Here is a 27,946-nt window from a genome sequence, read left to right on the forward strand (position 1 = left end):
TGACTCAGCACGAATGCACACATGTCTAGTATGTCTAAATACAATGTAGAGACACACATCCCTAATCTCTGATGCTATGAAAATAGTAGATGCTTGTTACTTGAATATGATTTGAGCATGAACTGAGCTTGACACCTTGATGTAAAAGGCAAAATGTATAAAATCTTCTTAATTTTATTGGTAGACAAATCAATTTGCTATTTATTTTATTGTTGGTTAAATATAAGCTGAAAAATAAATAAAGTATTGCTGCTCATCTAAATATAAGGTAGAAGATCCCATTCCCTCACCCAGACTGTCAGCTGCTTGAGGCAGCCGCTCTGGCTTCTGTTTCTCCCCCATGCCCCCCACCATCCCCGACGACGGGAAGCCTGTGAACCAGCACGTGTCAGCTACTCAGACCTCTCTACCCTTGCCCTCTGCTGTACCCTAAGGTGACACTTACCGGGCTGCCTGATCGCCTAAAGATCCAATAAAGATGGCGAAAGCGTTTACTTGAGGGCTGCTTGTCAGGATCTGGGCAAACTTGGCGGGGTGTATTCCATAGCGAGACAGGTTGGCATCACTTAAGACAATGACGAAGTACTCATCAGCTTCTTCTTTGACGATTTCCTTGATGGCATGTTCTGTCCCCTCTAAGGTGTGGTCCCCACTCATGCAGAACTGAGCGTGGGCGTGCATCGTCTGGGGGTAAGACATGGCACAAAAGCCACCAATGAGAAGCTTTCTTTAAAGAAAAAAACCCCAAACACGATTTTTCTATTGACAGTGAGAAAGCACAAATGCTCTGAGCGAGTTCCATGTAATTTGCACGTGAGACCCACAACAGTACACAGTGACATCTGGGTGTGGTCAAGTCTTTCATTAAAACAGGAAATGTTCCAAAATGATCCCAGTCGGCGCTGATTTTTAAAACTCAAGCTGCCATTTAAAGTGAGAATATGTAGGGATTTCCCTGGTGGTCCAGTGGTTAAGAATCCGCCTTCCAGTGCAGGGGACGTGGGTTCCATCCCTGGCTGAGGAACTATGATCCCCCATGCTGGGGGGTAAGGAGGGGACACACAGCTACTACTGAGTCTTCACACTGCAGTGAAGACCCAGCACAGCCAATAAAAGCAAACAAACAAAAATCCAAAAGCCTTAAAAAAAAGTCAGGAAATGTAAGAAGATATGAAGCTTGGTGTCACATGGGAGAATGGAGATAACACAGGAGAAAAATAAGGAATGGCTTGGGTTTCCAATAAACAAAATTATAATACTAAGCACTGTACTTAATAGGAATGGAGGAAATTTACTCTGATAAACACGATGAGTGTGTTTCTACTGTAGATCTAAGTATGTGAAACTGAATTTATTGTTAGAAAAATACTAAGAAATACATAAAATTGGGGTTAGAGAGTACTCTAGAAGGAGTCCTTCTTTTCCTTCTGAAATATGTAGGAGCTCAGAAGAACTCTATAGAATACAGGCTGTAGATCCTGATACTAACCTGAGTCCCCTAAAAATACATAGGAACAAAGTTTAAATTTTGTATGGTGTAGACCAGGAATTTCGGCATGATAAGTGCTTTCTCATATTAATGCTTAAATTTCTGTGAAACAGAAAGTCTTTTTGCTTCCAGTTAGCTGCTGCTTCTTCAGTGAATCTTGTCAGCGACCAGTAGATACTTTACCTAATCTGGTGGAAGGTTTCTTAATATAGAGGTAATTGAATGCATTTACCTTGAGAATTTCTAGTCTTTGCTTATTGTCCTTGGGGATTTTGTTAATTGGAACTAGACCAATGTTGTATCCATCTCCAGAGTGTCCAGCGACGTCATACTACAGGCAAGAGAATCAGATTTAGAATCCTCTGTCCACTAAAAAATGGTCACTGGGCCTATAAAGCTTCCAACTTTGTTTTGTTATTGCCCAGAACTGCCAAACCTAAGTCTGTGGGTGTTTACCAACAAAGGCAAAAAAAATCCATGCTCCTTCCCTTCCAGGCCATTCTCATTGATCTCTGCTCTCCAGCCTCAGGGAGAGAGTATGAGGAGGGCTTCAGGGGCTATCAAGAATTCCGTTCTTAACTTTCAGGGAGAGAGCTTCACAAAACATACACATATGTACACACACACCCCACGGTGTCAGTAGGCAGAATTCTAAGGTGGCCTCCAAGATTCCTGGCCCCCCCGGTATATACGACCTGTACAGTCTTCTCCCCTTAGATGTGGGCAGGACCTCATGATTATGTTATGTAAGGAGGCCAAAGGGATTCTGCAGATGTAATTAAGGTTACGAATCATCTGGCTCCGAGTTGATCAAAACAAAGATTATCTGGATGGGCCTAATTTAATCACATGAGCCCTTAAAAAGTAGAGAGATTTTTTTTCTTGCTGATAGTAGAAGGGAAAGACAGAGAGATTTGAGTGTGGGGAAATTTGATATGTGGGAGTTATCTGTGGTCTAGATGGTGGGCACCACAGAGCAGGACCCCAAGAATCACACATCTAGGAATGACCCTGCCGAAAAGCCAGCACTGAAACAGGGACCTCAGTTCTACAACCTCAAGGAACCAAATTCTGCCAGTTTGAATGGGCTTGGAAGCAGATTCTTTACCAGAGCCTTTGAGTAAGAGCCCAGGCTGGCTGACATCCTGATTTCAGCCTTGTAAGATTCTAAGCAGAGAACTCAACTGAGCCTGCCTGGAATTCTCAACTACAGAACTATGACTTTAACAAGCATTGCTTTAAGAAGCTAAGTCTATGGTAATTAGTTACACAGCAGTAGAAAACTAATACACATACCTTTTTTTTTTCCCTGAACACAAAAGTGGAATATATTCACTGTAGAAATTACAGAAAAGCACAAAACAGAAAGTGAAGAGAACTAAAGAGCCTCTCAATGAGGGTGAAAGAGGAGAGAGAAAAAGCTGACTTAAAATTCAACATTCAAAGAACTAAGATAATGGCACCTGGTCCCATCACTTCACGGCAAACAGAAGGGGGAAAAGTGGAAGCAGTGACAGACTTTATATTTTTGGGCTCCAAAATCACTGTGGACAGCGATTGTAGCCATGAAATTCAAAGACGCTTGCTCCTTGGAAGAAAAGCTATGACAAACCTAGACAGTGTATTAAAAAGCAGAGATATCAGTTTGCTGACAAAGGTCCTTATAGGCAAAGCTATGGTTTTTCCAGTAGTCATGTACACATGTGAGAGCTGGACCCTAAAGAAGACTGAGCACTGAAGAAGTGAAGTTTTCGAACTGTGGTGCTGGAGAAGCCTCTTGAGAGTCCCTTGGACAGCAAGATCAAACCGGTCCATCCTAAAGAAGATCAACCCTGAATATTCATTGGAAGGACTGAAGGTGAAGCTCCAATACTTTGGCCACCTGATGTGAAGAGCCGACTCATTGGAAAAGACCCCGATGCTGGGAAAGATGGCGGGCGAAGGGAGAAGGGGGTGGCAGAGGATGTGATGGCTGGATGGCATCACTGACTAATGGACAGGAGCTTGAGCAAGCTCTGGGAGCTGGTGGAGGACAGAGGAGCCTGGCATGCTGAAGTCCATGGGGTTGCAAAGAGTTGGATACAAGTTAGGAACTGAACTATAACAACAAAGAAGTAAAAATTATCCATGATCCCATTACTGAAAGGTAACTTCTGTTAATGTTTTCTTATATAAGTTCACACACACACGTCAGCATCAACATGATTTTTAACTAATGGATAACACTGACCGTGTGATTTTATAATCTGCTTTTCTATTTAATAGTGCATGGAAGAGATTTTTCAGTTTAGCAAATACCTTTTAAATTTGCTCTCTCACAATGCACAAGAGAAAGTCTTGTCTGTTGAGAAAAGGCTGGAATTGAGACAGGGTATTGCATTTTTACAGAATTTGGGAAGAAGTTTGGGATTTGAGGCAACTGTAATTGGAGCAAGGTGGTTCTCTCCAATTGTGGGGTTTGCCCCTAAATTCCCTTTCTCCTCTCATTTTCCTCTAAGAGTTTTTTGGATTGGAATAGACCTCAGGGTATTTGAGCAACTGGGGGATCTGAAAAGAAAATTCTGGGTATGGGTCTGGGCCAAATATCTTAGGGATTCCTTGGAGTGCTACGGGCTTCCCTGGTGGCTCAGATGGTAAAGCCTGCAATGCAGGAGACCCAGATTCGATCCCTGGGTTGGAAAGATCCTGGAATGCTATGGGTCAAAATACTTAAGAATCACTACTATCTAGTCACCATCAGTCAATAGCTGTCTTTTGAACACCTACCACATGCAAAACACCACTTAAGGTGTTGAAAGTGTTAGTAGCTCAGTCACGTCTGACTCTTTGTGACCCCTTGGACTGTAGCCCACCAGGCTCCTCTGTCCATGAGATTCTCCACGCTAGAATACTGGAGTGGGTTGTCATTTCCTTCTCCAGGGGATCTTTCCGATCCAGGGACCAAACCCGGGTCTCCTGCATTGAGGGAAGTCCTAAGGTGTTGAGGGGAATGCAATGATTTCTTTCATGTCTATTCTTTTATATCCGGTGAGTTTTTTGAGGGCAAGGCTGTATCTTATTCATCTTAACACATTTTATTATCTACGAGTAGGCCTGGTGTATTTATTGTTGAAATGCTTTGAGAGAGTTTGCAATCAAGTTTGGAAATTAAGAAGCTTTCCTTTCCCATGTGCGCTACATTCTTTCACAAATAAATTCTTTAGAAGCTGGAATGCATTTTTTTTCCTCCCAGCACTCATGTGATACATGGTGGTTAACCCAAGCTAGCTGACAAAAACAACCCATAACATAACTGAAATCATGGCATTTAAAATGAAAAGTAGAACATTCTCTGTTGAAATAATTTTTATGCAAAAATAAGGAGTCAGAAGGCAGTCAGGTTACAGGGGGAAGATGAGTTCTATTCTAGACATGCTGGAACTGTGCATTTGGGAGACATCAGAGAAGAAACCTATTTCTTGTTGTCTGCGATGTGGCTGTCACCCTCAGGAGGGGTCAGTGTGACTCTCAAGGGTGACTACACAGAGAGAGAAGAGCAGAGGGCCCCAACCAAGTCTTGGGGGGCACCCTCCTCGTTGAGGTGGAAGAAAGACCCAGGGTGGAGTGAAGAAGATGTGAAAGAGAAGTGGTGGATGCAGAGTACCCAGAATGGCCCTGGAAATCAGTGTGCATGGCTCAGAAGCGGCTGTGCAACTGTGCTGAGTGACATTCACCACGGCCAGCCAGAAGCAGGGTGACTAATGACCCCTGCGCAGAGAATCATTGGAGGCCTTCAGGGGCACAATTTCAGTAAAAGGTTTGTGGTATGAGACAAAAATAGAACAGCATCTAGACAGGTGTTTGGGGAGAGGTGCCTACATTTCATTGGCACCTCATTGGCTATAAAGAGAGGAGACGACTCATTGGAAAAGACCCTGATGCTGGGAAAGATTGAGGGCAGGAGGAGAAGGGGGTGACAGAGGATGAGATGGTTGGATGGCATCACCGACTCGATGGCTGTGAGTTTAAGCATAATGAAGGACAAAGAAGTCTGGCGTGCTGCCGTTCATGTGGTCACAGAGTCAGACATGATGGAGCGACTGACCAACAACAAGAAAGGAGGCGGTGGGGAGAGATCAGGGTCACGGTCAGAGGGCCAAGTTTGGAGAGAGGGGAAGGACACGTTTTTCCTGAGACTAAAAGCAAGGCAGAGAGGATAAGAGTGGACAGAGACAAGTATACAATTGAAGGGATAAGTGGACAAATGAAGGCCCATATAGGATGTCTATTTAAAAGCTATAAATCATGGTCTCCTGTATCACAGGCAGATTCTTTACCGTCTGAACCACCAGGGAAGCCCATAAATCAGGCTGAAAATTGCTAAATAAAGTATGTTCTTCCTCTACTTTGATAAATAGACATTATAATGACCTGGAAAGCCAGGGTCAAATTCCGAACACTTGGATTCTCAAAGCTCCGTGCTAGAACACGGCGGTGTGGGCAGGACTGGCCCCTGGCTTGCAGCCCACATCCTTCTCTCTGTAGCTGGCTCTGTCCCCACCTCGAGGGGCTCACAGGCACGTGTGTGGACACCCGGTCCTCGTGTCCACACGCCATCACACTTTTCTGTCCTCACAGTGCTGGCTGTGCACACCGTTGGCCAGTCTGGCCCAGGAAGATGGACCTAAGAAAGACGCCCAAGAAACAGACTTGGGGTCACCCAAGCAAGACAGCTGGGGATCCCAGGAACTGGGAGTAGGTTCTAGACACAGAATCTAAGTGGGCTTGCTCCACTGGCCCCACGGACTCTTCCCTCAATGGAAGGGCATGCTCAGAGGAGGGCCAGGGCAGGACATTAGTCTGTGCCGGATTTTAGAGTGTTTTATTAAAAATACAAAGGATGATATGAAAGAATATTGGGGGAAATTTGCCGATCCACTAAAAAAGCTTGGTAAGGAACGCTTTCCAGGGATATAACAAATTCCATATATGAAAAAAAAAAAAAATCTCTGTATCTAGTTTGCTGTCATTGTCGTGAAAAGGTGGCAAAATTTAAAACCTAAAGGCAGCACAGCCCTGGACGATGGAGTGCTGGCTTCAGTATATGCCTGACCACGGTCACCAAGAGCTCAGCACGAGGACTGGCCTAGATGTGGAGAAAACCTGCACAATTCCTCCAGGGACGCAAGCGCCAGGCCCCGTCCAGACTGACTGACGATGGTCACGGCAGCAACTGCTCTAAATGGAGAACAATGGCGACCACAGCAGTACTCTTGCCTGGAACATCCCATGGACAGAGGAGTCTCACCGGCTGCAGTCCATCGGATCACAAGAGTCAGACACAGCTGAGCGACTAAACCACCGCTGGCCAGGCAAACTGCTCTCATCATGGGGCTGTGAAGTAATCTGTTAAAACGGGAATCTTACACATGACGGGGTAAGATCAGTTCCTCGAAGCAGAAGTAAGTTTCTCTTATTTGGCTCAGATGAGAGGGCTATAAATACATATTTGACTTCTTCTTCTCCTTTTAACTGATGGTTAAATATCTTACTGACCAGATGACGATGGGCGATACTATATAAATAACTATTTGACCATGTGGTCTGCTTACAGGGTTGCCACAACTGGTCACTGGAAGGGAAAAACTTGCTAGTTAATTATTAAACAAATAGTAGTCAGGCTTCCCTGGCGACTCAAGGGTAAAGAATCCGCCTGCTGATGCAGGGGGACACAGGTTGGGTCCCAGGCCCCGGAAGATCCCACGTGCCCTGGAGCAATTAAGCCCCTGTGTCACAACTCCTGAGTCTGTGCTCGGAGACTACAAGCCACAACTACTGACCCCGCGAGCCGCAGCTACTGAGGCCCGAGCGCCCCGGAGCCTGGCTCACAGCAAGGGAGGCCATCATAATGAGAAGTCCTGGGACTGCAACTAGAGCGCAGTCCCTGCTCTTCGCAACGGGAAAAAGCCTGCAGAACAATGAAGACCCAGTGCAGCCAAAAGAAAAACAAACAAAAAAATTTAAAAAACTATAAAAAAAAATAGTAGTCAAATGAAATTGTTGGATGTTTCTTAACAAAAACAGATACTGATTGACTGAACCTCCACAAACATTTAGTCACAAAACAGTCTATCATTTGATAGATCTATCACTTAATTATCTGCCCAGGAGAAAAAAAGCATTCTATACTTTTTCGGGTAAATGAGATAGACAGGTGAGCTGCACACCTTCCTCCCTCCTCCCTCCCTCCCTTTATTCGCAGTAAGGAAAGTGCAGTTTGCAGAAAGGGCTGCCCTTGCCTGTGTCTAGCTGGTATTACAAAGGCTGAGAAGACACGCCTAAAGGACAGGATGAGGCTTTTAAAATAGCTTGCAGGCTCTGGTTCTCATCTTCCAAACGGGCTTGGGGATTCTTCTGGGTCCAAAGTAAATAAAATGCTTGAGAGGAATTCAAAGTACATCCAAATGTGAAGCATTCACTGGCGTTACTGGGGATCATGTTAAGCTTCCACGAAAACCCATCTTTCTATGTCGTAATTATCTGGGATCTGCTCTCCAAGGACCCCAACACACTTTATAGAGAGTAATTTGCTAATCCTCAAAATCGTCTGGGTGAAAGGAAAAAGTATAAGAACTCATCCGTTTCTACCCCCTGATTCTGCCACTTACCCAGTCCGTCGCTCGTCGGGACAGACAGGGTCTCACACCGGCTTCCAGGCAGGACTCATAGACCTCACTAAACAAGGACCTCATTGTTGCTGTCGACCGTCTAACATTTATTTTCTTTCTGTTTTTCTGCCTAACATTTAGACCACAACTTTTATAAGTAGCTCAAAATTTTTGTGATCATGATTTCTCCACTTTTCAGAGCCTCCCTTAAATCTCTGCGGAGTCCTGCATTTAACATCCAACATAAACATTAAACCACAGCAGTAAAGAAAAGTCTTAACTAGAGAGGACCGATTTTAATACTTTTTTTGCTTTAGAAACTTGTTTAAATACCCTTTTGCTATATTTTCTTTTGCAAATCTCATTTGTTCAGAGAAAGCCAGGAAAAAAATGAAAACAAATGCTGAGTTTCGGTCCAAGACACAAAAATTTATCATCAGATTAGAAGGATGATTTATAATATAATATTTAGATGGCAAAGAAAAGCTTTATTTCCAACAAAGAGCTACTAGCATTTTTATGAATAAGGTTTGTGTTTAAATTTCTTTTGGGAAGGATAATCATTTGCTAACTTTAGGAGAAACTGTGCTTTATTATACCTGTTGGGCTTCCCTGGTGGCTCAGGTGGTAAAGAATCTGCCTGCAATGGGGGAGATCTGGGTTCAATCCCTGGGTTGGGAAGATCCCCTGGAGGAGGGCATGGCAACCCACTCTAGTATTCTTGCTGGAGAATCCCTACACACAGAGGAGCCTAGCGGCCTACAGCCCACAGTGTCACAAAGAGTCGGACACAACTAAGTGACTAAGCATATATCTCTATATTTTAAGTAGCAAGAGACAATCATTTGAGGCTGTTTTGGAGATCTGATAATATGTGAAATTCTAATCTCCTTCTGGACCTACAAATACACCATTCTCAGGTAGGACTGCTGACAGGCAACCAGCCAAGGATTAGACAATAAATATAATTAAAAAAGGCAAGAGATGTGCCAACAGAACTCTAGGGTGTAGACAATGATCTACAGTATCAGTTACTGCTAAGCTTTTCATAGAGAAGTCAGTGTAAAGAGAATGATGTTCTGGAGGTCACAGACTCTAGCCTTAGCTCCAACTTTAACAAGCTTTGTGATCTTAGGTGAGTCACTTAACCCCTCCAAATCTTATTTCCACATTACAAATAATGCTGGCTTAGATGACCTCTAACCCTGTGTGCTTGTAAACCACTGAGCCTCTCTGACTAGTAGGGATGATCTCTGTTTCACCTAATCTCAGAGGGTCATTGAAAGGCTAGGACAATACATTTAGTGAGTATAGTGTCAACGTTATGGTTTACAAAGTGCTTCTGTCTATCTCATTTCATTCTGATTTTTTCCACACCTTTGTGATTGGTGTTCTTAATATCATTTCCCAAATTAAAAAATCGATGCTCAGAGAGGTTAACAGGCTTTCTTAAGGTCAGAGATCTAGTGGTGGCGGAGGTGGAATCTGAATCCAGGCACTCTAAGTCCAATGCTTTTACTGAAGAGAAACAACCGTTCCCTAACTGCTGCCCCGCCCCTCTAGCCTGTCCCAGTCTTTACCTAGGATTTTTGAACTTTCACATCTATGATTGAGTCCATTCTGAATTCTTGTTTAACTCTGAATGGACTTAGAGAAGTCTGTACACCCTTCTTCACTTTTACTTCCAAGCAGCAGCAAGAATGTATTCAGGAAATTCCCTGGTGGCCCAGTGGTTGGGACTCTGTGCTTCCACTGCCAGGGCTTGATCCCTGGTCACGGAACTAAAATCCCTCAAGCTATGTGGTGTGGACAAAAAAATAAATAAATAAGAAGAAAAAAAGTCAATTTGGGAATTCTTTGGTGCTCCAGGGGTTAGGACTCAGAGCTTCCACTGCCATGGGCCTGGGTTGAGGAGCTAAGATCCTGCAACCTGCATGGTACAGCCAAAAAAAAAAAAAAGGAATTTATCCAAAGCCTGAGCTGATGATTGATTTCTCTTTCTAAATGTGTGAAACATGCCTGAGATATTAGAAAAAGGAGAGTGATAGATGCTGAACTAAGTTTATGATAGAAGGAATTTTCCCAGCAGGTGCTGGTTTGAGTCACAGCTTTCCACATCTTTCTGACCAAGATATCTTTGAGAAAAGTATGTCTCCTACACCTCCTTTGGGTGATGGAGGAGAAGATAAGAGTGCTTTATGTAAATGGTATATATGCACTAGAGAGGCAAATATCAATGAGCTTCTATTTATTCAGTTATTCAGTCATTCATCAAATAGTTTCTAAACGCCTAAGTCTGTTCCAGCTTTGTTATAGGGACTGGAGTTTCACTGAGGAGCAGGGTAGTCATGGAGCTTATATTCCAGTGGAGAAACGAACAAACAAGCAATCATATAAAGCAGGGTGATCTTGTGTGTACCCAGTTATGTTCAACTCTTTGTGATCCCAAGGACTATAGCCTGCCAGGCTCCTCTGTCCATGAAAATTTCCAGGAAAGAATACTCAAGTGAGTTACCATTGCCTACTCTAAGTGATCTTCAGTTCAGTTCAGTTCAGTTCAGTCATGTCCAACTCTTTGCGACCCCATGAATCACAGCACACCAGGCCTCCCTGTCCATCACCATCTCCCAGAGTTCACTCAAACTCATGTCCATCAAGTCGGTGATGCCATCCAGCCATCTCATCCTCTGTCATCCCCTTCTCCTCCTGCCCCCAATCCCTCCCAGCATCAGAGTCTTTTCCAATGAGTCAACTCTTCCCATGAGGTGGCCAAAGTACTGGAGTTTCAGCTTGAGCATCATTCCCTCTGATGAACACCCAGGGCTGATCTCCTTCAGAATGGTCTGGTTGGATCTCCTTGCAGTCCAAGGGACTCTCAGGAGTCTTCTCCAACACCACAGTTCAAAGCATCAATTCTTCGGTGCTCAGCTTTCTTCACAGTCTAACTCTCACATCCATACATGACCACTGGAAAAACCATAGCCTTGACTAGACGGACCTTTGTTGGCAAAGTAATGTCTCTGCTTTTTAATATGCTATCTGGGTTGGTCATAACTTTCCTTCCAAGGAGTAAGCATCTTTTAATTTCATTTGCTCCTAAATTACAGCTTTCCAAGTATACCGATTGGGCAGAAATAATATGGCTGCAAGAACAAGGAATAAAACGTGAATGAAGAAAAGGCCATGAAGTGGGAGTCAGACATCCTGGCTGTTTACAGTTTAGCTGTGTGACTTTGGGATGTAGATTTTTATTTTCTCATCTTAAAACAGAGGCTGGTGAAAACAATTTCCAAGATCCTCTCTGCTCCCAAGACCCTGTGAGAATTCTGGGGGCCCACCCAAGAAATGGAATGAGAAAGTCTGCTTCACTTAGTTACAGGGACACCTGTGCCTGTTTTCTCCTGTCAAGGGAGTGAGTCATCTAAGTCTAGGTGAGGATGACTGTTCATTCCCGAAAAGAATGCCTCCAGAATCTGTAAGAAATAATGATCCAGTGTTGGCCCTAGAATAGCGGTTTTCTAACTCTAAAATTTTTTTAAGCAGTGGAATTCTTTCTCCAAATGAAATATTGCACAAAGCCCAGATTGTGAAACGTCATACAATATCAATACAAGTGGAATTGGTTTGGTGGAATTGGGGATGAAGGGGGAAGGGGTAAAATGTGCCGTCCACACACCTTCGCCCTCCGACATCCTCAGGGGCTCCTTCTACTCTGTTAGGGAGCCTCCCTGATGGTCTAGTGATGAGGACTTGGCGCTTTCACTGCCGTGGCCTGAGTTCAGTCTCTGGTCGGGGAACTAAGATCCCACGAGCTGTGCGGCGCAGCCAAAAGAAGAAAGATGAAACCACAGTCTTAGCAGTGATTTATATGTCTCCACGGAAACACTACATTTGAGAGGTTTTTTCCAAGTTCAACTTCTCAATAATTCAGCTTATTTTCTGGTGTCACTATTTGAGTGCTCAGTAGAGAAATACCTAACTTCTGGTGTTACTGAATATTTTGAAGGAAAAAAAAATTAAATTAGGCATTAAGAGCTTTTGCAAAGGTGATCTGCTTTAAGGTTATAGTGAAAATATTCCCAGGGCTTGGAGAAATCATGAGGAACAAACTGGAATGAAGGTAAAGGAAAAAAACGCTTCCTGACTTAAATGAAATGGCTCCCTACTTTTCAGGCCAATGTTTAAGTGCTAGGTGACCATTAAAAATTCTGCTGGTTATAAGATTAGAAGACTTTATGCTGATTATTCGGAGAAGGCAATGGCACCCCACTCCAGTACTCTTGCCTGGAAAATCCTATGGATGGAGGAGCCTGGTGGGCTGCAGTCCATGAGGTCGCTAAGAGTCAGACACGACTGAGCGACTTCACTTTCACTTTTCACTTTCATGCATCGGAGAAGGCAATGGCAACCCACTCCAGTGTTCTTGCCTGGAGAATCCCAGGGGCGGGGGAGCCTGGTGGGCTGACGTCCATGGGGTTGCATAGAGTCAGACATGACTGAAGTGACTTAGTAGTAGCATGCTGATTATTAGCAAATAATGTTGCTCCTGTCTTAAGCCTACTTCAGTGGTTCCTGAGAATAACTGAACTCTGCCACTGAATTACTTTTTCTTTTCAGACATCCTTGCTCAAAGGTCCTTTCCTTCTCAGTAATTCTTACTTATGGATTTTGCTAAGCTGCAATAAAAGTGGAAAGTGAAGAGTTAGTTGCTCAGTCGTGTCTGACTTGTCAAGACCCCAAGACTGTATCCCGCCAGGCTCCCCTGTCCATGGGATTCTTCAGGCAAGAATCCTGGAGTGGGTTGCCAGCTCCTCCTCCAGGGGATCTTCCAACCCGGGGATCGAACCTGGGTCTGCTGCATTGCAGGCAGATTCTTTATTGTTTGAGCCCAGCTTCAACTTGGATTTGGACTCTAATGACCCAGAGCCCAGGAGCTGAGCCCAAGACAAAGAAAACACACAGCAGACACCAAGAGAGAGGCTGTGGGAAGAGTCCAGATCCCTGAGCCAGGCCAGTGGCTTCCAAAGTTTTTAAAGCAAACACAGACTAGAGAGCCTTACAACGGAGGTATAACTGCAGGAAGACAACATAAAGAACTTTCTGGAACTGGAGAGTAGGGCGGCTCAGCATATGCTGCTGAATTCCTAACATATGACAGCACATGCAATGCCATCCTGGGCTATGGAATATATAATGTTCACTAGGAACTCCTAAAACTGTCATTTGCTCATGCCTCATTTTATATTTGTTAAGTGACACACTTTTGTTACTTATTCCTAGTCCTTATATTTCCTTCAGAGAAGAGAACATCAAAGTACAGAGAGATTAAATGAGTTGGATATGATCACATAGTATAAAGATACAGAACATGGACTTCCCTGGCTGTCCAGTGGTTAAGACTATGCCTTCCAATGCAGGGGGTGCAGGTTCGATCCCTGGTTGGGGAGCTAAAATCCCACATGCCTCCTGGCTGAAAAACCAAAACATAAAACAGAACCAACATTGTAACAAATTCAATAAAAACTTTAAAAATGGTCTTCTCAGTTCAGTTCAGTTGCTCAGTCATGTCTGACTCTTTTCGACCCCATGGACTGTAGTATGCCAGGCTTCCCTATCCATCACCAACTCCCAAAGCTCGTTCAAATTCATGTCCATCGAGTCAGTGATGCCATCCAACCCTCTCATCCTCTGTCATCCCCTTCTCCTCCTGCCTTCAATCTTTTCCAGCATCAGGGTCTTTTCCAATGAGTCAGCTCTTCGTATCAGGTGGCCAAAGTATTGGAGTTTCAGCTTCAGCATCAGTCCTTCCAATGAATATTCAGGACTGATTTCCTTTAGGATGGACTGGTTGGATCTCCTTGCAGTCCAAGGGACTCTCAAGAGTCTTCTTCAACACCATAGTTCAAAAGCATCAGTTCTTCGGCACTAAGGTTTCTTTATGGTCCAACTCTCACATCCATATATGACTACTGGAAAACCCATAGCTTTGACTAGATGGACGTTTGTTGGCAAAGTAATGTCTTTGCTTTTTAATATGTTGTCTAGGTTGGTCATAGCTTTTCTTCCAAGGAGCAAGTGTCTTTTAATTTCATGGCTGCAGCCACCATCCGCAGTGATTTTGGAGCCTCCAAAAATAAAGTCTCTTGCTGTTTGCCATTAAGTGATGGGATCAGATGCCATGATCTTAGTTTTCTGAATGTTGAGTTTTAAGCCAACTTTTTCACTCTCCTCTTTCACTTTCATCAAGAGGCTCTTCTTCTCCCCTCAGAAAGATACAGAACCGAGTGAACGGGACTCTGTCACTTGATGTATATGTATCAGATGTCTCTGAGAAGGTACCAAAAAAAAAAAAAAATCTGCCCACTGTGGCCACTGGCAGGGAGGGTAACTGGGAGCTGAGAGAGGGGAGCAAAGGCTCATTCTTCACCCTGACTTCTTTTGTGCTTTTTACACAGTGTACTATGTGCCCCCATTACTTGTATCTCAACATAGTTCATAATACACGGAGAAAGGTCTTGCAGAATGCACGTAGGCTCCATCCCGCCACCTGCTTGCCTTCTTCAAAGGAGGCCTGGTGAGTGCCAGCAGAGCCTGGGCAGCTGTGGATACTCGCACCCTGGTTATGCTGGCAGGGGTGGTGGGGAGGCTATACACAGTGTCTCCAGCGCACCCGCTGCGGGGGAAGCCTGTCAGGAGTTCTGGAGAATAGAGGCTATTGGGACGAGGTACATGACACCAAGATAAAGTAGCTGACAGATCCAGGATATTCTACCGGACAGATGATCTGGAGTCCCTAGAGAGTGGCCATCACGAAAAGGAAAAGGACAGCGGCAGGAAAGGCAGTGGCCCAGGTTACCAGGGGCTAACAAGACAGGCACGAAAAATGAGGCGGGGACTGCGACCGAATCCCAGATTGAGAAAGATAGTTAGTAACTATTGGGATGGTTTATATTCCATAGCCCAGGAGGGAGGGCAACCATTGGGATAGTTGGGGAAAGTGAACAGGGCTGAATAATTTAAAAATATATACCGGAGTGTAGTAACACTCAGGCGATGGCACCCAACTCCAGTACTTTTGCCTGGAAAATCCCATGGACAGAGGAGCCTGGTGGGCTGCCGTCTACGGGGTCGCACAGAGTCGGACACGACTGAAGCGACTTAGCAGCAGCAGCAGCAGTAGCAGCAGCAGCACTGTGCTAGTTTCTGCTGCACAACAAAGCGGATCAGCCCCATGTTTCCATGTGTCCCCTCTGCTTTGGATTCCTTCTTGTCTAGGCCACCAAGGAACACTGAGTAGAGCTCCCTGTGCTGTCCAGTAGGTTCCTGTTAGTCTCTATTTTATACACAGTATCAATAGTGGATATATATTAATCCTAATCTCCCAACTCATCCCCCCTCCCTCCTCAGTATCCACACACCTGTCCTCTACCTCTGTGTTTACAGTAGAATATTACTCAGCCATAAAAAGGAACGAAACTGGGTCATTTGTAGATGAGAATGGACCTAGAGACTGTCATCTAGAGTGAAGTAAGTCAGAGAGTGAAAAACAAGTATGATATATTAACCCATACATGTGGAATCTGAAAACACTGGTATAGATGATCTTATTTACAAAGCATAAATAAAGACATGGATTGCATATTATAAGTATGATGAAATTATTGATGATTTTCTTAGAAGTAATAATGATATTGAGATCATATTAGGGAATGTCTTGACTCTTAGCAGAAGTATAGTAAAATATTTAGAGATAAAGAAGTATGACAGTTAGGACTTACTTTCCAATGCATCAGAGAGGATAAAAAGAGTATATATTCAGAGAGGAACATAAAGCGGATGAGGGAAAAAGGGATCACTTGGTGAATCTAAGCAAAGGCACACGGGTGGTCATCTTACAGTTCTTTCAACTTTCTTGTAGATGAAACCTTTTTCAAAATAAACAAATTTGGAAATAAAGGGGAAAAGTTTAAAAACAAAACAAAACAGGGAAAACAAAGAGAAGCGTCCTGGGCTAGTCTAGCCTTCCGCCTCTGGGCCAAGCCCGTAAAGTCTCTGAGTCTTGGTTTCCGGTCTGAGGAATGAGGAAACTGGAGGGAGTGAACTGTGAGGTGACCGAAGCTCTAAAGGGCAGGGTCACAGTGAGGAGTCTGCAGGCGCAGGACCGGAAGTCCTCCGCATCCTGACTTCCCTCCCCCTCCCTCCAGACGCCCAGTGAAGGACCACTTCTCCTCAGAGAGCTCATCTTGTGAAATCGTAAGGATTTTCTCCTTCTGTTGTGAAGACGTTAATCCTTCTAGTTTCGTAAGACTTTCTGTGCTCTTAAAAAGACATCTGCAGGAACTAGATGTAGTAAATGTGAGGGGTATAAAAGAAAATGCACAAAATCAAAACCGTTAAAGTACTTCCTGTTAAAAATCAAATAGCATAAAACACGATGAAGCTTCGAGCCCTGAAAGACCTTTATTGTATCTCAGTGTCTTCCTGTAATTTCACCTGGATTTGTCAGTAAATCAAGTATATTCCAATAAAAATGTTTAGAAAGTCAAATATAACTATGTTACCTTCTCAATATTTCTGTAGTTTCACAGATTAAAAAAATGAGGAAATTCTTTACAGTGTTGGGGCAATTGAAGAGACCCTCACAAGTACCGTATATTAACGCATATATGTGGAATCTGAAAAGACTGGCATAGGTGATCTTATTTACAGAGCAGAAATAGAGACACGGACGTAGAGAACAAACGTAGGGATACCAAAAGGGGAAGTGGGGGAGGAGATGAACTGGCAGATTGGGATTGACGTGTGCACACTATTGACATGTGTCTGTGCTCATCGTGTCCGACTCTTTGCGACCCCATGGACTACAGAGGAGCCTTCCAGGCAAGAATACTGGGGTAGGTTGTCATTTCTTCCTCCAGGGCATCATCCTGACCCAGGATCCAACTCTTGTGGCTCTTGCATTGAAGGGCAGTTTCTTTTACCACTGAGTCACCTGGGCAGCCCCTACACTATTGATACTCTTGTCAGTAAGGGTGGCTCACTGCAGCTCTGATGCTCAATGGAAGAAGAAAGGGCTCTGTATTTTGAACCACTTCCCACCCTCTGAGTGTTTCCTCCATGCCCAAGCACTAAGAAACCAGTTAGAAGATCCCATACTTTTCTGTTCCTTATCAGTTCCTTATCATACTTTTTTGTTCCAAAGAAAGAATTCTTTGTTTCCTTATTTATTATCATCTATCTGGGCTTCGGTGGCCCTAGTGGCGAAGAGCCCACCTGCCAACGCAGGAGACATAGGAGATGCGAGTTCCACCCCTGGATCAAGGCGATCACCTGGAGAAGGAAATGGATACCCACTCCAGGATTCTTGCCTGGAGGATTCCATGGAGAAAGGAGCCTGGCATGCGATGGTCCACGGGGTCACAAAGAGTTGAACATGGCTGAAGTGACTTAGCAAGCACACGTGAAATAGATAACTAATGAGAACCCAGCGTATAGCACAGACGCTCTGCTCAGTGCTCTGTGGTGATCTAAATAGGAAGGAAAGCCGAAAGAGGGGATATGTGTATACAGATAGCTGATCACTTTGCTGTACAGTAGAAATGAACACAACATTGTAAAGAAACTATGCCCCAATAAATTTTTTTCAAATAATAAAAAGAAAAAAGGTGGAAAAAGCCCTAAAAAAAAAAAAGAGAGAGACTGTGAGCAAAATACTACTTTGGGGATGGTTCCCCAAAGGCGGGTGTCTGGAGAGGTGTGCTGTGCTGTGTCTTTATTACTGCATGCCTCTGTGGAGTCATCTATCAGAACTAATTTTTATAGGTCTTCCTTGAAAGGTTACAAGCTCAAGGTTGGCAGGCAACACTGTACCTGAAAGACCACTGCTCTTAGCAAGTGCTCAATCAGCGCTTGTAATTTTGTTGAATTTAGCTGAAATTCAGCAGGTCATGTGCCAACAATTTGTTTTCTAATTGTCAATCAGAAACAAAACAAAACAAGATCTTGTGAATGCTTGTTTCTTTGATATTATTTCTTTTTTTGTACAACATGTCCAGTTTGGCTAATTGTTCTTCCAGATTACAGACTTTTAACGGTGAGAATTAGACAAACACAAATCTCTCCATATATTCCGCATGTGCGATGCAGTGAAATGTCCAACACGCTCCCTCCCTGTTAGCTTGGTCACTTCCTGCCTTCTGTCTCAACCTTTACCCAGTCCTGGGGAACTCTGTCAGTCCATTTCTTGCTGAACTTCTACTGAATCTTTCTAAAAATCTGCAAGAAGTAGCTTCACATACAGAACAGTTCCATTCTCATAGACACAGAAATCCTCTTTCTAATGGAAAAATTTTTTCTAGATAACTATGAATATCTAGATAACTCTGGGCTGCCCATGTGGCTCAGTGGCAAAAAGAATCTCCCTGCCAAGGCAGGAATTGTCAGCAACCCCAGTTTGATCCTTGGGTCCAGAAGATCCCCTGGAGAAGGAAATGAAAACCCACTCCAGTATTCTTGCTTCTTGCCTGGAAAATCCCACGGACTAGAGGAACCGTGTGGGCTAGTCCACAGGGTCGTAAAGAGTCGGACACGACTGAGCATGCACGCACCACATATATGAATATGCCGGTTTTAACTGTGGAATGTTTGCTGTGGTCTATGAGGAGTTAAAATCTTCATGTAACTCAAAGGGAGCTCAAAGGGAGCTGAGGTACCCTGGGCTTTAAGATCCACAAGAGAAGTGAATGGGCTGATCTAATTATTTGCAGAACCCAAAGTTTTAAAACATGGGTGGGATTTATGCTGATACAATGGATGTCTAACCATCTACTTCAACACAGTGGTCCACGTGATTGAAGAATTATGCTCCATCTTATACTAGCAAAGACCTAAATTACTTAAAAATGTTAAACCCATATGACATAAAAAAGTACATACACAGTGGAATATTACTCAGTCATAAAAGAATGAAATAATGCCTTTTGCAACAACATGAATGGACCTAGAAATTATTGTACTAAGTGAAGTAAGCCAGACAAAGACAAATATCATACGAGAACACTTATATGCAGAATCTAAAAAAGAAAAAAAAAAACCCAAATGAACTTATTTCCAAAACAGAAAGAGAGTTATACACACAGAATACAAACTTATGAGGGGAAAGGGATGAGGGGAGGAGTACATTAGGAGGATGGGATTAACATACACACACCACTATATATAAAATAGATAAGTAACAAGAACCTACTGTATAAAACAGGGAACTACACTCAGTATCATGTAATAACCTATAACGGAAAAGAATATGAAAAAGAATATATATATATATATATGAATCACTTTGCTGCACACCTGAAACTAACATGATATTTTAAATCAACTGTACTTCAATAAAACATTTTAAGAAAACACAGAAAAGTAAAAAAAAAATCAAAATGAAGAAAAACTCATTTGAAGGGAGGGAGGGCCAAGGAGGGAAAGCGCTGAACACTCGTCTGGGAACCATAAGGCAGAACAGGGCCGGCCTGGCCGTGCTCGGATCGTGGCACAGAGACTCCTGGCAACTGAACCCAGGAGGGGTCTGGGGCAGCCCCGTGGTGCTCACTGGTCACCAGGGGCAGTGCGTTCCAGCTCCTCAGGGAGACAGAGCTGCTCCCCATGGCAAGGGCCCACATCCCACTCATGTTTGCAGGACATGGATGCTTATCCCTTCATCGTAAAAGGATTCACACAGAGCTTCACACAAGGGACTCTGGGAGCCTCGCAGCCTCGAAAGGGGGCCCAAAGTCAACGAAGCGGCGGGTTTCAGTCTGCTTCTTGCTGTTTCCATCACAACACACGGACATGGCTCAGCACAGTAATCCCCAGGTGCAGGCGGGATGTCAAGCTAAGTCACGGGAGATGGGTTGTTTCTGAAGGACGTGTTTGATCCCCAATGTGGTTGAGAATATTTAGGATAGACTGAGGACCCGTGACCCATGGCTGCACATATATTGCTCCTCTCAACTGAACTGCTGATAATAATTACTCAGCACCGTGTTCAGGTTATTTGCTCTGGTCAAAGCCAGGAGTACGGGTGCCCTTCTCAGAGCTCAGGTCTCTGAAGGAGGAGGCAAAGAAAACTCAGCGATGACAAAAGGGATATCACTGAAAGGGGATCATTTCTCCCAGGGCAAGCACCTTCACCGTCAGCTGTGTGACCCTCCCTGTGAGCCAAGGCAAGGCAACGCTGAGAACCGTGATAGGCGGCCTGGTTGGTGATGCAGCAGGCATGGATGGGTGGGTGAGGGGTGCTGGGGTGGGGATGGTGGCCCTGAGAAACCTGGGGAGACGCCTGCCGTCCTTCTATCTGCCTGTTTCTGCCCCTCCCCACCCCACTCCAACGTGCGGCTTCCTGGGTGGCTCAGCGGTAAAGAATCCGCCTGCCGATACAGGAGACGCAGGTTCCATCCCTCGGCTGGGAAGATCCCCTGGAGAAGGAAATGGCAACCTGCTTCAGTATTCTTGCCTGGGAAATCCCATGGACAGAGGAGCATGGCGGGCTCTAGTCCAGAGGGTGCCAAAAGAATCTGACACGAAACAACAACAACGGCAACACCACAACATCGCACAACTTGTCAAGGGCAGTGCTTTCTTCTGTAGCTACTGGTCTTTAGGTCACGGTCTTATCATTTTCTGATTATTAGAGCAGATGAAACAGAAGGCTCCCTTTCTCGGTGCTGACAGATGGGGTGATGAGAAGATGAAGACCCTGTCTGCTCCAGGTGAGCACCCCCCAGCCAGCCTCATGTCCTGACTCAGGGCGACTTCTGGGCAGATGGGGTCTGGGGTGCCTCTCACCCTCCACAGTTCACGCCATTACCTTAAACTTCTCCTCATAGTTCTCGAAGGCCTCCATGACCATGCACACAGCTTCCATCGAGCGCTCGAGCCGGCCATCCACCCCGTTGAAGCGGTACATGCTGCCCGACACGTCTACTACCAGGCGCAGGCGCTTGGGTTTCTGTTGGGGGCTGCCCATCTGAGGGAGGGATGACAGAAAGGCCTTGAGAACCAGAAACCATCACTGGCTGCTGTTCTGAGGGGTCTCACGCCAGCCCCAGAATGCCAGCGGCCAGGTAGGTAGGTCAGCTGTAGGCTGCGCCCTGCACAAGGCTGTCCTGGCAGGTGGGGAGGCATGGGTTGCTACTGTTGGGAATCAGGTCGCACAGCAGGTGAGTAGCAGGCTCCCCGTCAATCATATTACCTCCCAAGCTCTGCCTTATGTCAGATCAGCGGCGACATGAGATTCTCATAGGAGCACAAACCCTACTGTGAACTGCGGATGTGAGGAATCTAGGCTGCATACTCTTTATGAGAATCTAATGCCTAATAATTTCATTCTGAAGATGAGATGGTTGGATGGTATCACCGACTCAATGGACATGAGCTTAAGCAAACTCCAGGAGATAGTGGAAGACAGGGAAGCCTGGTGTGCTGCAGTCTACGGTGTAGCAAAGAGTCAGACACGACTTAGCGACTGAACAATAACAATTATTTCATCATATAATCACAATGTAATAATAATAGAAATATCAATAAAGCGCACAATAAACAAAATGTGTTTGAATCATCCCGAGACCATCCCCCCCACCAACCCTGCTTGGTCCGTGGAAAAATTGTCTTCCATGAAACCTGTCCCCGGTGCCCAAAAAGTTGGGGACTGCTGATCTACAGAATTTCAGTAAATGGAGCTTCAGATTTGTGTTGGTAGTTGGGGCCACACGGGGGAGGATTTTCCTTTGGAATATGGTCCTTTGGAGGACCAACCTAGTCCAGTAAGACTTCCTTAATGAGACTGATGCCATCTTAAAAACAATAATCAGGAAAGAATATAAACCCCAATGTGTCATGTTCCCATTAAGCTTTAGAACCAGTTTCTCTAGGAAGATGGAGCTATTCTGGCAGCCCACAGCGATTTTACCTGTTGTGTGGTGACCTGAAAATCACTTCCACATGGTCAGTAAGAAATGTCAGATTCCTAAAATCAGGGATGTGAGGGGCAGGGGCCTCTTGCAAAGAAGTGAAGGAAAAACTCTCTTCCTGTCTTTTGTCTTTAGGAAGCTTTCAGTTTTCTACTCCTTCCAGTGACTGAATTACTGCTTCTTTTTACTTTTCCTGGCATTAAAGGCACGAACGTGGCATCGAACTACAGGTCAGCAAGAACCATCAATTAAAATGTGAAACACTTAGGAGTTTCAGTTTGGTTTTGGACCCAGGCCTGCCGATGTGCAGAAAGAAAACCAAAAGTATGCTTGTCAGATTTACTTACAAGAGAAAAAGGAGAAAAATTCCAGATTATTCGGTTACCATACACTCGGTGACATGTATGAAAACGAATGAGCAAAGTTAGTCATTTGAAGAAAATGCTGTGGGTTCTGGAGTGTACTGGTTGGAGACAGATTCAGTGTACTTCTGAAAAGCTCGTTGAGTCTGCCTGCGTCAGGCACTGCCTACAGTGCCTCGTGCTGCCATGACGACCCACACTTTCAGATGTATTTAAGCACAGTGGTGGCCCACAGTGAGTCTGTGAAGAAAGCGGCCACTGGCTTATACCAGCATGGCCCCCTCCACCCCACCGACCCCCCAGGTCTCAGTGGCTGCTCAGCAATTCCAGTTATTCGAGGATTTTCGAAGTCCAGAGCCCTCTAAGAGACTCACCTACTTGCCATTTTTTGCCTCTTGTATTAGTGCAAATATTTTAATGTTATGACTCTTAAACTTTACACTCTGGGAGAAATCCTTATTTTCTAAAAATTTCTTTGGTCACAGGATAAACACAGATCTTTAAAGGAACAGAAGAGCCGAAAACCACTAAGGTGGCTCTAGTGTTCTCATCTGTGTCACCCTCTGGGATTCAGGGACACGGAGTGACTTGTGTTTCCCCTCTAGGGCACCGCTCTGTGTCCTGGGGGCTCGTCTGCGAGATGGCAGCGGCCTCTCTGGCTTCCAGTGGCTGCTGGCAGGCACTGGCGGGACACCAGAGCCGGGGGTGGCATGTTCATTTCCTCTGCCCCTGTCCCGCGGCCCGAGGGTGGTCCTCCTTCTGCTTACGGCCACGGCCCTTGGCGGGCAGCCCTCTCCATGACCCACCGTGTCCGGGTTCCAGTAAGTGCCCTCTCCTCCACCCTTTCACACTAAGGGCAGATCCTTGCTGTTGGAAGACCACACTGTCTCTTTTTGGGCTTCCTACACCCCACCCTTACTTGTGTAAACAGTCTTTTTATTAGGTTCCCTCAAATGCTCAATTTGAGTGCGCCTGGTATTTCTTGACTCATGCTGGAATCTTGATTCATATAATAAACAGTGTAATATTTATGTTTTCTTCTAATTAAAAAAAAATATATAATGCTTTCCTTGATGGCCATATTCAGGGTTTGTAGTCTTTCGACTAAAACAGCGACTCCAGGAAGCGTCTGCCTGTGAAGGTCAAACTACAGATCAAGGCTCCCAGGGCACCATGCTTACCTGTGGCTCCAGCTCACCCCGGCGTTTGTAGATGGCTTTTTCTCCAGTCAGCCCATCAATGATCTTGGCATCATCTAGCTCCCCAGTAGCCTGGTGTCTTAGCCACTGTCTTTCTTTACCTTTAGCCTACAAAGACACACATGTGAATGTTTACTTTAGTTCTGGAGAGTCCCTGATACATTTTATGCATGAATAACAGGAAACACGGAGCTTCCCTGGTGGCTCAGTGGTAAAGAATCTGCCTGTCAATGCAGGAGACAAGGGTTCGATCCCTGGATTGGGGAGATTCCATGGAGAAGGAAATGGCAACCCACTGCAGTATTCTTGCCTGGAGAATCCCATGGACAGAGGAGCCCATGGGGCTGCCAAAGAGTTGGACGTGACTGAGCAACGAAATAAACTGAACAACAGCAACAGGAAACACACCAGGGATCTTTTCAATACGTGCTGGCTCTGCACGAGCGCAGCTTCATAAATGGACTGGTTTCGGCTCTGCTGACAAAGAAATGCCCTTTGTGTAGATTTTGTCCATTACATGTGTTTTAACATATGGAAGGACAAAACGAGCTCCCGGCACATATGAACAGGATAGTGGTATGCAAATGAACCTCTGGAGAAGTATGCGATATCTGGAGTGTAATGGTGGTGCATTTCTTCTGGACTTTCTGTCATGGTACTCCTAGAAAATTCATTAGCTAACAAATTAAGCAGCTTGAACTTGTTAACATTGTCTGCAAGCACAGAGAAAACGTAGTCTTCAGGTTCTTAAATGTGATCTTCAGATTCTTCCTTTTCAAGAAGTTGTTGTTCAAGTTCTCTGTGACTTAGAGTACAAATGGGAACAGCTGAGAACCATAGCACACAAACATTTTGTACTGTACTGACATTCTGATCATCTACATTCAAAAATCTCCTAAATTACTTTTCTAAAGATATTTCCACATAATGCTTAAAACTATGCCCAGTGGACTAAGATGACAGTTAAGTGATAAAGAGTCGTAATATCCCAATGAAGGCACAGGTTTATCAAAGCTGATACGTACATTAAGAACCCAGACAATGAAATACTACTCAGTGCTAAAAACAAATCAGCTATCAAGACACGGAACGATATGGAGGTAACTTAACTGCATATTACTAAGTGAAAGAAGTCCATCTGAAAATGCTATAGCATGTATGGTTCCAACAAGACGACATTCTGCAAAAGGGCGAAACTATGGAGAACGTAAAAGAAGTCAGTGGTTGCCAAGGGTTGGTGGAGAGGGAGAGATGAAAAGGCAAGGCACAGAGGATCTTTAGGGCAGTGAAACTTCTAGAGGATACTTTAATGGCAGATGCATGTCATTATACATTTATCCAAACCCACAGAATGTACAACACTCAGAGTGATTCCTAATGTAAACTGTGGACTTTGGGTGCTAATGTGTCAGTATAGGTTCATCAGTTGTAGCAAATGTACCGCATCGGTGGTGGATGTTGGTAATAGGGAAGGGCGTGTGTTGGGGCAGGAGGTAGATAGAAATTCTCTGCACTTTCTGCTTAATTTTCTGGGAATCTAAAATTGTTCTAAAAAACTGAAGTCTCTTAAAAAATCTAGTTATGAAAATAATGATGACTCTTTACTATACTGGGCCTATTTTCATTTCAGCAATGCACTTATCAAGACAAAGAGTGGCTCAGGGTAGAAAAAGCATCAGACTTGGATTCAGCATGTGAAAATCTTAGTTTTGTCTCACTTTGGGCAGTTATTGAGATTCTCTGTGTCTTTGCAGCCCCGTCTCCAAACTGAGGGGACACTGTGTCTGTGACCGTCTGTTTGAAGTATTACAGTCTGCATTTGGGCTTTGCTGGTGGCTCAGATGGTAAAGAATCCACCTGCAATGTGGGAGACCTGGGTTCGATCCCTGGGTTGGGAAGATCCCCTGGAGGAGGGGACGGCAACCCACTCCAGTATTCTTGCCTGAAGAATCCAAATGGACAGAGGAGCCTGACAGGCTGCAGTCCTTGGGGTCACAGAGTCGGACATGATAAGCAACTAAGCACAGCACAGTCTACGTTTAATTAGAAATGAAAGTCACTAGTATTAAGTGGAGGATTTCCCAATTAGTTTTTTTTACTCTTTGCCTCTTCCTAATTATATCAAAATAATGACAGTAATATTTTCTCAAGTAACTGGGAATTGTCCCTAATTTGTAAGCTTCTAAGCATTAATCACGGAGAAGGCAATAGCACCCCACTCCGGTACTCCTGCCTGGAGAATCCCGTGGATGGAGGAGCCTGCAGGAGGCTGCAGTCCATGGGGTCACTGAGAGTGGGACACGACTGAGCGACTTCACTTTCACTTTTCACTTTCATGCATTGGAGAAGGAAATGGCAACCCACTCCAGTGTTCTTGCCTGGAGAATCCCAGGGACGGGGGAGCCTGGCTGCCATCTATGGGGTCGCACAGAGTCGGACACGACTGAAGTGACTTAGCAGTAGCAAGCACTAATCAAAGTCTAAAAAGTGACTTTGAAGCAATGTTTTTTTTTTTTTTCCACTAGTAGATCTATTCTTCAATAATATAAATAGCTGAATTGCCTGTCTGCTAAGTGCAACAAGTTATTGGGAAAATAACTCCTTAGGAAACCAGTTCACTTCATGTCTATTTTGACATTAGCGTCAATGTAGTTATGTTAAGCTGGTTTGCTATTGATAGTAAACATTTTGAGACACTTGGGTGGATAATTAGTTACATGAAACATACTTTGCTTTCCAAAATTCATTTTTCTGCTACAACATCAGCACTCTCAGCACTCGAAAGAAGCAGAAAACATCTAGAACCACTTAGCAGATATGTAACTGGATGAAAATCTTCCATTATTTGGAGTTTGGTGGGTGGGTGTGGGGTGGGGTGGTGGTGGTATACCAAAAATCTCCTAAATAGCTATCTAAGGCTCTCAGCCATTTGGTTGTTCTCTAAGTTGGGACAGAGTCAGATCTAAGAATAAAAGAGACCTGGGTTTAATCCCTGGATTGGGGAGGTCCTCTGGAGAAGGAGATGGCAACCCCACTGGAATATTCTTGCCTGGGAAATCCCATGGACAGAGGATACAGTCCATGGGATTGCAAAAGAATCAGAGACAACTCAGTGACTAAATAACAAAAACAGTCTTCTAGATATATTTATAAAGATCCCACTATAATGAAGCTATCTGGAGTAAGGATGGTTTGTTATTTTAGATATTCCTATATTTGCCTAAAGTATACTAGTACACTTATCATTTACCAGAAGAACTTTGTCTTCAATTTTCCTTAGTAGGCTTGTGAGATAGAAATCTCACTGGCCAGCTAACTATCAAAGTCATTTCATTATGAGGTAGCTCCTTAAGACTATAAAGTACACAAATGTTAACTCTTTACCAGGGATTTGCAAAATCCTGTGTTATTGATATCAATTCCTGATCAGTGGTAGAGCACAGAGGCCGCTGTAACAGACTGAAGGCACAAGAAGGGAATTACAGGTGGTGTGAGTTTGGGGAAAAGGTCTAACTTAAGAGCAAGAGAACCATGATCCAGTGAAGGTGTGTTAAACAACCAGCCCAATAGCACTGCAAAATTCTTCTTTTGGTGTCTATGCTAATAACTGGAAAAGACCCTGATGCTGGGAAAGACTGAGGGCAAGGAGAGAAGGGGGCGACAGAGGATGAGGTGGTTGGCTGGCATCACTGACTCAATGGACATGAGTTTGCACAAACTCAAGGTGACGGTGAAGGACAGGGAAGCCTGGCGTGCTATAGTTCATCGGGTTGCAGAGAGTCGGACATAACTTAGCCACTGAACAACAACAACAATAACAATGCTAATAATTAGTAAACATTATAATAAAAGGCAGTCCTTTCTAGGGGATCTATTATTGCCCTTAGTAAGGGGGTTATCAAATTACAAAATACTTATTTTTCCCTTATAATATCATGTTTGTCTGCTGTCTCTAGACTGTCCATCATGGAAGAACCTGGAGATCTGGGGTCTTTACTTTCTTATGCTGGTTTGCTTCTTCTCCTGTGTACAGCTATCATCTTTTAACGTCCTCTCTAGTTTGAAGGCTTTGTTCCCATTCTGTATACCAATAAAAGAAAAAGACTTAATAAAATTTGGGGTGAGAGTGAAGGAAGGGAGATGCTTTTTCTAGTAAATCTGCCACCCACTTTTTTGGGTCAACTTTTAAAATTCAAGTATAATATACTCATAATAAAGTGTACAAATCTCAAGTGCAGAGGCAGTAAACTTTAAAAGCAAACACATCTTGTAACCCCCATACCCTTCC

At 44.3% G+C, this 27,946-nt stretch overlaps 1 protein-coding gene across 4 annotated transcripts in view; it reads right to left on the minus strand.

The window, feature by feature from the left end:
* The window catches only part of VWA8 (von Willebrand factor A domain containing 8), a 401,675-nt gene that overhangs the window by 22,460 nt on the left and 351,269 nt on the right, over positions 1-27,946 (minus strand). For 3 of the 4 annotated variants that reach the window (XR_009739842.1, XM_061434477.1, XM_061434479.1), the window contains exons 41-44: positions 23,641-23,766; positions 20,996-21,154; positions 1,722-1,820; positions 446-684 (exon numbers count right to left, since the gene is read on the minus strand). Coding sequence is in view for 3 of the 4 variants with exons in the window: in XM_061434477.1 (XP_061290461.1) it covers positions 446-684; positions 1,722-1,820; positions 20,996-21,154; positions 23,641-23,766 (623 nt within the window). In the remaining variant the exon portion in view is untranslated. Of the gene's footprint in view, positions 1-445; positions 685-1,721; positions 1,821-19,515; positions 20,604-20,995; positions 21,155-23,640; positions 23,767-27,946 lie in introns of those variants that run through there. The other variant, XM_061434478.1, reaches the window with a different exon arrangement.

Source organism: Bos javanicus, chromosome 12 (genome assembly GCF_032452875.1).
Source record: "Bos javanicus breed banteng chromosome 12, ARS-OSU_banteng_1.0, whole genome shotgun sequence".
Lineage (NCBI taxonomy): Eukaryota > Metazoa > Chordata > Mammalia > Artiodactyla > Bovidae > Bos > Bos javanicus.